This window comes from Delphinus delphis, chromosome 21, assembly GCF_949987515.2.
Source record: "Delphinus delphis chromosome 21, mDelDel1.2, whole genome shotgun sequence".
NCBI lineage: Eukaryota > Metazoa > Chordata > Mammalia > Artiodactyla > Delphinidae > Delphinus > Delphinus delphis.
In genome coordinates, this window is record NC_082703.1 from 893,620 (window position 1) to 906,920 (window position 13,301).

General features: G+C 43.5%; 1 protein-coding gene across 8 annotated transcripts in view; it reads right to left on the reverse strand.

The window, feature by feature from the left end:
- Positions 1-2,391: 2,391 nt before the first annotated feature.
- PSD3 (pleckstrin and Sec7 domain containing 3) overlaps positions 2,392-13,301 on the reverse strand; it is a 570,605-nt gene continuing 559,695 nt past the window's right edge. For all 8 annotated transcript variants that reach the window (XM_060001190.1, XM_060001192.1, XM_060001191.1 and 5 more), the window contains one exon: positions 2,392-9,236. In XM_060001190.1, the coding sequence (XP_059857173.1) occupies positions 9,018-9,236 (219 nt within the window). In that variant the 3' untranslated portion in view covers positions 2,392-9,017. The remainder of the gene's footprint in view (positions 9,237-13,301) is intronic.

The following is a 13,301-nucleotide window of genomic DNA, read 5'->3' on the forward strand; positions in this document are numbered from 1 at the left end:
TGACAGCCTCTCAATAAAAGCTGACAGTGACTCAGCAGTCTCACCGGAAAATCCCACAGTGTATGCAAGGGACTTAGTCTAGAGACAAGATGTTTTTAGACTTGCTACATTTTTCATTATAGTATATTAATTTTCTCTGTGTTTTAGTTTTCTCTTATGAATGTCATCTTTCAAAAATGATCTCTTTAGCTCCTTTCATTCTAATATTATTAACTGTGCAACAAACAATATGACAAGATACAGAAGACTCCTAGCTCCAGAGGACAGACAACTGGGCAGTGAGGATTCATGGCTTGTTTTGTTTTTGAATTTCTAAAATCGAGGTATAACTGACATATGACATATTACTTCCATGTGTGTGACATGATTCAGTATTTGTATAAGGGGATTCACATTTGAGGGATTTTGGTGGCAGCCCAGGCCCTCTTCTGCCCCCCATCCATCCATCCCTGTGAGAGTCACTCCTCAGGGTTTTGGTCTCTAATATCTCTAATATGCAGAAGTTAAGTGATTGGGGTGGAATTTTATTTTTCTAATTTTCCAAGTTAACATGTTATTTTGGGCATCAAGTTAGGTTAAGAGAACCCACATGCACACACGAGGCTCCACAGAGCAGGGGTGAGCACTGCACGTTAGGGCGACAATCACCCCTCGGCCCCTCTGCCTTGGTGGGAAGGCTGGAGTGGGATGCGTGTAGATTCTTCAAATTACTTCAAAAAGCTTCATCCTTCCTTCCTCAGAGCCTCTGACGAAGGCAGCAGCAGGCTTCGCACACACAGGTTCACAGAGCCCAGCGGAGGGAGGCAGGGTTGACAATGTGACTTTCTCACCTCCCCAGCCAACTCTCACTGTGGGGCTTGTGGTTGGCTTTTTATGCGAGGGGGTGTATGTACTGTGTTGTGTTAGTTGTTAATTAATTGGGGTTCAAACCAGCTGCTTAATAAATAAACAAATAAGAACATTCCCCCAAATGACCGAAATTTGTTGGATTTATTTCTTTCTAAAGTTTGTACATTTACATATATCATATACATATTTTAAATCCTTCACTATTTTGCATGATTTCTATTACATAAAAACCATTTAAATGCAATAAATTTTGTTGTTGTAAAACAACAAATTATCCCCAACTTATAAAAACACAGGAAGAGTTATATTCATGAGCATTTATACAGTAGAGAAATGTACTCTATACATCACAGCTTCTATACACATCAGGTGACTCACTGGTCTGCACGGTTAGCTTTCCTTCAACAACGGTAAGATAGGGTAATATTTATATACAACCATTTTAATAAAAAATAAAGCGATCGTAAAATGTAAACTTAATTTTCAAAATATTCTTTAAACACTTTAACAGTATCCACATAAATTACTGTTCCATTCAAAAGATGACCACCATAAATACCGTGATTCTCTAGGAGACAGCATTTCTCGAATCTGGTGGGCGAGGAGGAACAGGTTTCCTAAGGAGTTGGTGCCACGGGCTCACCCAAGTCTGCCAGTGCTGACAGTCTGGCCACTGAAAAGGAGCAGGCTGCTATTTTATCACTAATTACTTTCATGATTTCAGGGACATATGGCACCGGGACTACAATGAAACTGAAGTGACTGGTGGAGAAAGCTCTGAAGGTAAGGGACTGACCCACTCTGCCAATTAGTTTGAACCCCAGTAAACATAATCCAGTTAATAGGTTGGAAAAGTTCAAAGCTTGTTTTATATTAAAGGATACAAACCTCTGCCCTCTGCCTGCCCTACAGTAATCAAGGCTGCGGTTCCAGCTCTTCACTGCATCAACTTCTGCTCTAGAAACAGGCTCCGAAGCCAGTGGCGGGGGTGGGAGAAGGAATGCACGGAGGCACTCAGGCCTCTGCGCAGCAGGGCTCATGGGGCCTGGGGAGAACTGCGCGGCAGCGGCCTGCGTCCCTTGACCCTTCCGCGGAAGCGAAACCTTATCCATTTCCAGAAATCCAGGTGCAAAGGCAAAGAGATCATCCATCCCCGGTTATAGTTCAACCTGCCATCTTGTTTCTTGCAAAGGCAAAATATGCAGTCTCGTCTTCAGTCAGAGAATTGTTTAATACCTTTTGTCAAGCGTCACTGCAGTGACTCGGTCACCCTCAGCAGGGTCAGCCAATGAGGACAGCTGGATCCCTGCAGCCAGGGAAGGCGCACATGGACCAACCCTGGGCTCCTAGGAGCCCAGGAGGAGGGAGGCTGGGACGAAACCCTCTTTGCAGAGAGGTGCATGCCGGCCTCTGAGGGGGCGTCCCAGCAGGAGCCCAGGCCCACAGTGGGTCCTGAACTGAGCTTGTGCCTGGGGCTCCCCGAGGGGCGCTCGGGGAAATGGTAAGGGAAACTCCAAAATTCTCCCTAGTAACCAGCATTTTCAGGAACTGACAGTAAGGTGCTTATTTTTATAGCACTATTCGTGAAAGCTGAGCCTCCACCCTGCGAAGGGAAACCCATCGTGGCCAGGCTCCTCCCCTTTCCAGCCCCACCACCAGCTCAGAGGGGAGCCTGGCGGGGGGAAGGCTGTGCCCTCCCCCCCCCCCGTATTCCCTTCTCAAAGGAACCAGCTAGAGAGCGAGCAGCAGCGCCACTGGGGACGATGGCCACGCCAGCCACTGCGGGACGCCGGGGAGCGAAGGTCCACCGGACAGGAGATGAGCGTCCCCCAACTGCCAGCCACCCGCCTCCCCGCACAGCATCTCAAGGTCAGATGCGGGGCTCCAACTCCTGCCCGCCCGGGAGGGGCCTGCGGGCCGCTGTCACCTCGGTCCACACCTCTCGCAACACTCGGGCGCTCTGGGTCTCAAGTTTATGTCACTTAGGACACTCGCTGTGTACACGTGTGCAAGTGCATGTACACACTGCCGAGGCTCCACGTGCGCCAGATCTCTCAGAGCGGAGGACAGGCCACAGCACGTCTCCCTCAGCGGAAGGCAAGCGGCTCACACACTCCCCACATCCTCACTTTGACTCTTGTTCCTACAGCTTAAGAAAGGGTCCTAATGGCATTAAAAATCAATGAGCATGCATCCTCTCCGCAGAGGAGACGTTATTATCCATGCCAAATGGTTACTTGGCTTTATATTAAAAGTCCAAACATTTCAAATGATTAAGCCCCAAAGTGAAACTTTTAAATTTTGATATTCCTTTTGTATATGATTTCTGAGTCAAATGGACGCTTTTGCATCTGAGTCAAATGGACGCTTTTGCAAATCACTATAGTTCTTAGAAGGAAACACACTCTTGTGGAACAGAGACCCTGCTGCGCAGCCACAGAGCCAACTCACAGCGCGGTCAAAAACAGATTAGGAAATAGGATACATTGGCAAAAACGGTTTGAGACTGCAGAGTTAATTAAAAAAACGCAAGTGTAACCACCACTACTACTGCAGCCTGGAGCTGAAGCTGAGCCTCCCAGCCCACGACTCCCACCCTCTGAACTGGACACGAGGAACGACAGGCAGTGTGCGTAGACGAATACACTGCACTCAACCACTCACTCACACACACTCAGTTTTGCTTTAAATATACCAACATGCTGGCTAATAAAGTTTTAATCTCTAGTTATCTAATACTTATATACTTTAAGATAGGCAGTAAGCTCAGACAACTAAGGCCAGTGGCTCTTCTTTGGGGAGAGGCCGGAAAAGAGACCTAAGTATAAAAATACTAAAGTTTTAACCTGGTCCATAGCCTGTCCTAAAATTCTTTTACCTGTGTCTAGATGCTAATTTGTGCAACCGCAGGCCTGGAGGGCAGTCCCAGATCTCTGGAAGCCCTGATCTGCTGCAGGGCTGGCGATAGTTCTTTAAGGTGAAGAGGATGAGGACGCAGTGCTAGGAGGGTGGTTTGGGCTGCTGTAAAACTGACACAGGAACATAAATGATACGCTGGGCACTTAGCTAATTCTTCTGAAAGCTCTATTTTTCTGGACTAATTACAACAATAAAGAACGTGTGCTTTAAAGCATCACATTTTGTAATAAGCCCCAAATTGTCAGTTTGACTTTATGTTTAAGTGCTCTTAATACTGAAGTTGCTAAGACTGCACAGGCTGCCTGTGTTTTTTTTTTTTTTCCCCTTTCTTTCTGTATATTTCAAATTATAATGAGCTACAGCCCCACCCCGGGTATTGTACACAGTACACTGAAATAGTTTAACAAAGTTAGTTCAGAGCCATTTTTGCTCTGGTGATTCAAAGCTCACAGACGAAATTTTCTAGCATAAAATCTTATCATTAAAAAAATTAATCAAAATATCATTTGAATTTAAGTTTAATAAAACAGTACCACTGTATAGACTCTCAAAAACTGCATTATATATTCAATCCTATGAGGTTTTTACTTGCTTTTCATATCACACTGGTTAAGGACAAAAATAAATTTGATGTACATATGCCATATACTGTACATGTACATGTATATATTGTATATTGTACATGTACAATCTACACGTTGATACAATATAGATACATACAACTATAAATACCCACAACTACGACATTGGAAGGTGACAGAAGGCATACTCTTGGATGCCTGACATACTATCAATATTCTCCAAAAGCCTGCAACACTACAGACACACACGTAAATTACAAAGAATGAGCCAAAGAGACCTAAGGAAACCTACTGTATATACAACTACTTAACTTGCGGTATTTTCTTGCTGTTGCAGTCAAGTCCACAGACTGTCATGCAGATTCACACCTTTACTGGCACTCTCTCTCTGAAGACATTCTCTCTGCAGGCACTGGCCACTCACTGTCCTAGGCAGAGGCTTCCCGCTCGGGCTTTGGGTACTCTGGGCACAAAAGGAAAATGGCAATGGCTTTGGACCTTGGTCCTCCTTTTGAGAGTGAGACACTGAGAAGAGAGCAGAAGTGGTGACAAAGCACCTTTCATCACTGTTGGGTTATTCTGTGTGAGCTACTGGTCTCTGAAGTCCTCTGGGTAACTTGGTACTATAAGATGTCCAAGGCCAATGGAGACACCTGTTGCCCGGGGCAGACTGTTGGCCTGGGAGAAGAGACAGCCAGAAAGCTTTGGAACCAGGAAGGCCCAGAGGCTCATCTCCTTACAAAAGCTGATCTTCTGTCAGAGTAACTCAGATGCTCCGTGAGAAAAGCAGGTGCTAGTTAAGCCCAAGTCACACTAGTCATTAACCAGGCTCTACTGTGAACAAGTCCTGGGTGCCACTTTGATTCCTGTTTAACAGCGCTAATCTTATAATTGCAAAAATTCTGACAATTGAAAAGTGAAGGGATCAGGAGGTTGTCCATTGTTGCAGCTAAGGAAGGTGGCTCCCCACCTGCTGAACCCTTGGCCCGGTCCACAACAGCTACACTACAGAGCTTTGGACCACAAGGCTGAGAATGCCCTGTGAACTTGGCCTTAAAAAAGCTTAACAAGGAAAAATGCCAAAGAATCAAATTCCAGTGACCACTAACTAAACCCAAGAAAGTGTTCAAAGTAAGACAATGGAGAAACTTCTTTAAGGTCAATTTTCTTCCAATTGTCTATGATTAGGGATAAAGGCAGAGAAGAGGTGCAGCTCGAGGCCAAAGCAAGCCCTGCCCTACCTAAGAATGTCTTCCCCCGCTCTTTCTGTGCTGGAAGGACAACAGGCCAGGGCTGGCAGGAGGCTCCTTCCCTGCTGGGTATGTAAACCCCTCTCCAGCCTCAGGGGTTCTGTGCTTTGGCCACAGGGTGAAACACAAACACAAGAGACCAACCCTAGACTGGCCTTGGAGAGCCAGCCAATTTTTCTCTCCCAGAATTAACTCCTTCACGTCACTTCTGACCAGGAAACACTCATCTTTGGAATGAGGATCACAGCCGGAGAAGCAAAGACGGTCCTGCACAGGTGCTCTCCATCCTCTTTACGCAAGAGCAACAGAAAAGGTTCACATGGTCCAGGACTGCAGTCCCCCAGACGACTCTCCACACGAGGTAATTAAAATGTGCAGAAGTGTTGCTTGGTTTAATCAGGCATTACTAAGAGTCAGCAAATGATATCTGTAAAAAGCATACTTCAAATAATGTCTATGGCTGGCAATAAAATAAAGACTCTTGCATGCTAGTAATTAGGTTTCGATTGCTAACAAGGAAATCCTGACCCCTCCCTGTAAATGTCAACATGTGAGGTGGGGGAACACACTCTGAGACACTTTGGTTCCGGTTCCACACACGGCTGCTTCTATGGTCAATTCGGCAACAAGACCGTCACCAAGGTATTTTGATGACTCTCAAGATTTTCTATACTAAAAATTAATATTAGGTGTATTTCTGCAAAGAGGAATAATAACTTATTAGATGGAGAGAGATCGCAAGGCTCCTGGTACTAAGGGATGGGTGAGGGATGGGGGGCAGTACCTTCAGAAGGGAAGGCGGGGGCTCCCCTGTACCATGAACTGGGTGGCAGGCGTGGAGGAACTGTGAAGGGGAAGGTCTTCAGTCATGTCTCCTGACTAGACACCACGGGAAAGAAATGATCACAAAGGAGATCCTGGTTGGCTATGGGCAAGGCTCTCAGGATCCTGTCACAGAAGGGGCCTTGTCTCCTACAGGATAAGCTCTTGGCCTGCAAGGAGCACTGGCACCAGACAGTCCAGAGGCCTCAGGGGGAGGTGTTCTCAGCCCATCCCCTAACGATGGCAGTCTGGGATCACGGCTCACAAAATATCGGTTGCAGTTGTTTTTCAAGATAAACTATGGGAATGCAGTATATACCACAGCTTCAAAAGTGCCCTTCTCATCTGTCTCTCTATTAGCATATCCAGAAGTTCTTGGAGATAACATTAGTGAGTCACACAGTGAGCACAACGCCGTCGTGGTGCTGATGTTCACTGGGCATTTCAGAGCTGCTCGAGTGTCTAAACACTGCAGCAAGGTACCATTCCATGTCTGGTACAGACTCTAAGTGACACACACGGAGACATTCGACATACACAGACACACACATACTGGGAGCACACACATTCAAGCCAGTCAGGGATGTTGATTCTTCTTTAGTTATTGAAGCTCAGAGATGATATGGTCTAGGTACCTCTCTCCCCTCTGCTTAGGATAAAGATCTAGGCAGAAAGCACACACACTGATGATTCAGATTCTAGGAAGAAAGACTATTCCCTTGTAGAAACCTTGGATTCAGTCAGAAGCTACAAAGAAAGAATCAGGTACATGGGCCATGTTGGTAACTACCCTGTTTGTTTCTAGGTCTTGAAACAAATTTAGTCACTGCCTTTACCTAATAAACAAGATAGAGGGTTAGAGGGAGTTTTTCAAATGTGTGGCAAAAACACCACAAAGCAAAGCAGCTACAACCTTACGGAGGGGTTTCTCCTTTCTGGGCACCAGCAAGTATGGGCATTTCTACAGCTGAAGGAAGGGCATGTTAATAAATAGTCCTGTATAAATGCTGGTGCATCAGAACAAAATACCACTAGAAAGTACCATGGTTCAGGAGCAGGTTTTCTCTAATTCCCTGGAGCCATGCTACCCACACAGAGTCCCTGAGCCTCTAGTCACACAGCACCTTAACTAGTAAACCAAGTAGAAAAGAGCAAATCTCTGTGGGAGAGAAAAGAACATTCGAAGTGATTCCATTCACTCTGAACTTGTGGAGATTCTAGGTTTAAGGATCACAGAGTTTTCAGGTTCCAAAATCAGAAAGTTCTAACTCACAGTGGGCTCAATTTTCACTCCTTTCTTCTCCTCAGTAAGAGAATGTTCTGTTTATCACCCTGAATTTCAAAGGGACTGTCCCTGCAATAAGCTTATGACTGCTCTGAGCAGATACAAAGAAATGATTTAGAATCAAGGGTTTATTTTAGGGTGAAGCGGCTTCACAGAGACAGAGACAAGAACAGACTAAGGGACTCTGTGTTTGTCACCAGGAGATTCCTCAGTTTTCCAGCCATAATTCCTTCAGATTTTATTCCTTTCAGATTTATTGTAAAGAATCAACATTCTATTGCCAAACAACTATAGGGAAAAACAACTTTTTCCTTCCTTATTTTGCTTTATTAAGGAAAGAATGAAAGGGGCTCCATTTTGATATTATTTTGTTAGGAAGACCCCAAATTCTTACAACCAGGAGACAACACCATGCCTATATATATAAAAGAACCTAATTCCCGGATGGCAGGGTATCCACCACAGATGGCTCTGGATTCCTTGTCTAGACCCTGTGGGAGTGGGGTAACAACTTCCTGCAGATCAAAAACACATCTCGCTGCTGCAGCCCCCAAGAGTCCATTGTTGCCACCATCCTTTAGAAAACAAAATGAACTTGGGGCCACCTTGCCTCAGCCTTCAAAAGACGCCACTTCCTCCTTCCTTGCTTGGCTGAAATGGAATCTACACTTCAAGCGAGCTAACGTGCTTCTTAAATTCCCCAGGCCTGAGGTCCTTGCCCCCTCTACCCCCACCAGCAGGGCCGGACTCAACACTAAGCACTCAGATGCATGAGGCCTCACAGGGGAGTGGCACCTCCCGTGAGTGTAACTCTTAACTGAACTTCTGCGAGCGCGAGAGCTGGATTCTACCTCTGTGACTGGGCAAGATTTCACATGAAAAGGCTTATATTAACTCTGGCTAGAATTTTCTAAACTACAAAGTTTGTCCAGTTAAGTGTTTCACAATGGATTAAATCTTTAACCTTTATAAAAAGTGTTAACAGCTGATTTGAGAACACACAAAACAACTGAGCAGAGTGCAAATGAGAGAACCCTGAGGGAGAAGCGATGCATAATCCATTCTGAAATCATGATCCCCTCCCCTCACAAAAGGTGCATTAGTTATCAGGTAGCAGAAATCATCAAAGCAAAGAAATCAAGAGCAAAGAGACAATCTGTACAGAAACTAACAAAAATATACAATAGGAAAGGTTACTAATGCACCATTTAGTCACAGACTTTGTTTTAAATATATTCACGGATTCACCAGAAAGATCTTGAAAAACTCTATTTTGCTCCACGACCAGCACTTCCTGGCCGCAGATGGATTCTAAGTGACTTTTTGCTTAATGCCTGGAGTTTCAGGTCGGTGGTCTTTCCTTTCCGACACGTTTCTCTTGACCTTGGCGGTGACTGGAGATGCATCTGGGTTCAGCGAGGGGCTGGAGTGCGACTTCTTCAGGCCCGCGGCGCCCCCTCCACCGCTGCTACTCAGCAGCTCCAGGCCCCCCTCTTTCAGAAGGCGGACATACATCTCATAGCGGGTTTTCTGCAGGGAGTCAGAGAAGAGGGGTCAGTATACTGTCACAGGCACACGGCGCAAGGCGCCAGCGAGCTCACTTCCCGAAGGGCAGGGCTGGCAGCTCAGGAGGCTGACTGATGGTTTCATCGATTCGGTAAGACATAAAGATAGAATGTGAGTTCTCCTTCGTTCTGCATTCTGCAGGAATGGCTATGAGATGGAGGAAGCCTGCTTCCTGAACACTCAGCACAAGAAAGTGTGAGTTGGAAGAGCTGCGGCCTCCGGTTTTGGGGATCAGATGGCTCTCAGGCTCAGGCCTGCAGCCACTGGGGCCGCCCCACAAGGCCGTGGCCAAGGCCTCCCCTGAACCTGGCTGGGGTGCGGTTCTTTACTCCCAACTTGAGGAAGCAGTTGGTGGTGAACCTGTACTCCTGTCCCCTACGGGACCACTAACGCTTCCTCGAAGCTGCTCTGGGTTTCCTGCTGCGGCTTTTCTGCTAGGATTACCAACTTCTCAGAGTACTATGGTTTCTTGCAAAACTTCAAATTATCCCCTGATGCTGTTCTTTATTCTACACATTTTTTTCCATCAACTGTTCACTGAGTGTCTACTATGTTTTGAATGGCTCCTTGATTTTCTTGTCTCTGGGTATCTTTTTCTAAGAATAATTGAGAAGAACACTGCAGAGATTTTTTTTTCTCTAACCTTTACTGGTGCTGCTTTTCTTTTCTTAAGTTTGTATCTGAGTCACTATATAGAGCTATTGTGTACATAGTGCAAATTACAGAAGGGTCGCAGATTCTCGATTTGATAGATTCTAGTCAAAATAAGTCTCTCATCATACTGCTTCAACACATGAAGGATCTGTAGAAGGCCTAAAGTATTTTCTTTCTCAGCAAAAGAATAGCTCAGTTATAAATTGTCCCAACAAAGGCAGCAAAGTCTTTTATAACTCTAAGTCTTTTAGGGATTTTTCTGGTCAAATTGAGATTTTATATATCTGTTTTAAATTAATAATTATGAAGGTGAAGCTACTTGAAGCTACTCTTTCAAGTTGTTTTGTTCAAAAGTAGGGAAAAGCTGCTAGTCATTAAGCTTGCTCTGGGTTTGGTCAGTAGCCATGTTGAGGTGCCAAGCTTTGGTTGATGATGATTACATTATGGTGTGCCCACAGGCTAACTTGAGGGCATTAACACAAGAATCATATACAATTGGTACGTTATTATCCCTGTTTTACAGTAAAGGAAATAGAGGCAGAGATAAGTCCAAGACAGTAAAGAAGTGAAGCTGGGATATGGACTCTAGAACCCATACTCTTAAGCTGCATTTCCTTCCTGGGTATGAAAATATATGCAGGAATGTGTATTTTAGGATGACAACTCTGAGAGACTCTGTAGGTTTGGCCAATCAAAAGCCATTTTCAACCCCCCTCTTCTCCTATGTCCCTCCCACTGTTGATAAAACCCAATACTTACTTTCCCAGACACTCTTGCAGCTAAGATGGGCTGTGTGATATTTTGGCCACTGAGATATAAGGAGAACTCTCCTGGGGGACTTCTGCGAAAGCGATTTTGCTTTCTGATGAAAGGGGCAGGTTGAGAGGAGAAGCCACTGGTGCCAGCCCCTCACTCTTATTCCTTCCTTGACATGGATGTGATTCCTAAAGCTGTAACCCTGTGAAATGAGGCAGCAGGCGTGAAGGCAAAAGGACAGCATGCTAGGCCTGAGGGGAAATGGAAAGACAGAAAGAGCCCGGGTTCTTGATGACACAATGAGCTGGATCCAACTCTCAAAGCCCTTACTGCCTCTGACCGTCTTGTTAAGTATGAATAATAAATACCCTTTGGGGTTAAGCCACTGTTAATCAGGTAATGGTTTTTTCCACCACATTTTTTCCTTCTAGTTTCTTTTGAGATATAATTGACACACAGCACTGTATAAGTTTAAGGTATACAGCATAGTGATTTGATTTATATACATCATGAAAGAATGATCGCAAAATGTTTAGTGAACATCCATCATTTCATATAGATACAAAACTAAAGAAATCGAAAAATTTGTTTTTTCCTTGTGATGAGAACTCAGGATTTACTCTCCTAATGACTTTCATACATAACATACAGCAGTGCTAATTATATTTATCATGTGTTTCATTACACCCCTACTACTTATTTATCTTATAACTGGCTGTTTGTACCTTTTGACTGCCTTCATCCAATTTCCCCCTCCCAACTGGCAGCCAGAAATCGATTCTCTTTTTCTATGAGTCTGTTTATTCGTTTATTTCTTTTTGATGTATAATTGACCTACAACACTATGTTAGTTCCTATTACACAACATAGTGATTCAACATTTCTATACATTTCAAAATGATCACCATGATAAGTCTAGTTACCAACTGTCACCACTCAAAGATATCACATAGTTACTGGCTATATTCCCCATACCCTTGACACATTTATTTTGCAACTGGAAGTCTGTGTCTCTTGACCTCCCTCACCTATTTCTCTCCCCACCCTACACCTCTCCCCTCTGGCAACCACCTGTTTGTTCTCTGTATCTATGACTCTGTTTCTGTTGTTACGTTTGTTCATCTGTTTTGTTTTTAATAGATTACATGTATAAGTGAAATCATATTGTATTTGTCTTTCTCTGACTTATTTCACGAAGCATAACACCCTCTAGGTCCATTCATGTTGTCACAAATGGTAAGATTTCATTCTTTTTTATGACTGAGTGGTATTCAATTGTATATATACCACATCTTCTTTATCCACTCATCTGTTGGTGGACACTTATGCTGCTTCCATATCTTGGCAATTGTAAATAATACTGCTATGAACATTGGGTACATTATCTTTTTGAATTAGTGTCTTCATTTTCTTTGGATATATACACAGAAGGGGAATTGCTGATCACATGGTAGTTCTGTTTTTAGTTTTTTGAAGGACTGCCATACTGTTTTCCACAGTGGCTGCACCAATTTTATTTTTAACTGAAGTAGAGTTGACTTACAATGTTGTGTTAGTTTCAGGTGTATAGCAAAGTGATTCAGTTTTATATAAATCTGAAAAAGAATATATATATTCTTTTATAGGTTATTGCAAGATATTGGATATAGTTCCCTGTGCTATTACACAGTAGGTCCTTGTTTATCTATTTTATATATAGTAGTGTGTATCTGTTAAACCCAAAATCCTAATTTATCCCTCCCCGCTGGCTACACCAATTTACAATCCCACCAACACTGTAGGGGGGTTCCCTTCTCTCCACAGTCTCGCCAACATTTGTTATTTGTGTTCTTTTTGATGATAGCCATTCTGACAGGTGTGAGGTGATATCTCACTGTGGTTTCGATTTGCATTTCCCTGATGATTAGCAATGTTGAGCACCTTTTCTTGTGCCTCAAGTACTGTTAATTGCAGATGAAAGCATCACTAATTGATACACATTCCAATTTTAGTATAGAAGTAACAAAGGAATAAAATATTAATCTTTTCTCAGAAAGCTATTAATACATAAGGGTTTAATAAGGGCATATGCTAATAAAAATATGTCATAAGTATTACACAGTAGTCTATGCATCAGTGAAATCTAAAGTCATGTTCATTCTGGGAATTTAGAGACTTAATCTGTCTCTAAACTGCCTTGGTGGCAAGAATAAAATGCAGGAAAGAACTGTATTTTAATATGAATAAGGTTTAGTAAAATGATCTAAAGACAGTTTAAAAATACATTCAGAAAATCAATGTAAGGCATACTATTTCACAAAACTAGGGCATTTATACAATAAGAGGGATATGAAGGACAATTTTTTGAGATGACTTGAAAGAGGACAAAAGAAGAAAAGGTGACTGGGCCATTTTCTACTAGCTTTTGAAGAAACTGACATTATTGGGAAAATTCACCAAAACATGCATAAATTAAAGCAATTTCATCCACTCATTTTACAGCTCCAGCTGCAAATCTGTTGCCCCCATAAATTACATCTGTGTGTCAATCAACAAACAAAAGGCAGAGCACAGAGGACTGGCAGTACATGAATCATCAGATGAGAAGAAAAGGCAAAGCAAAGCAAAGGGTGAAAGGGG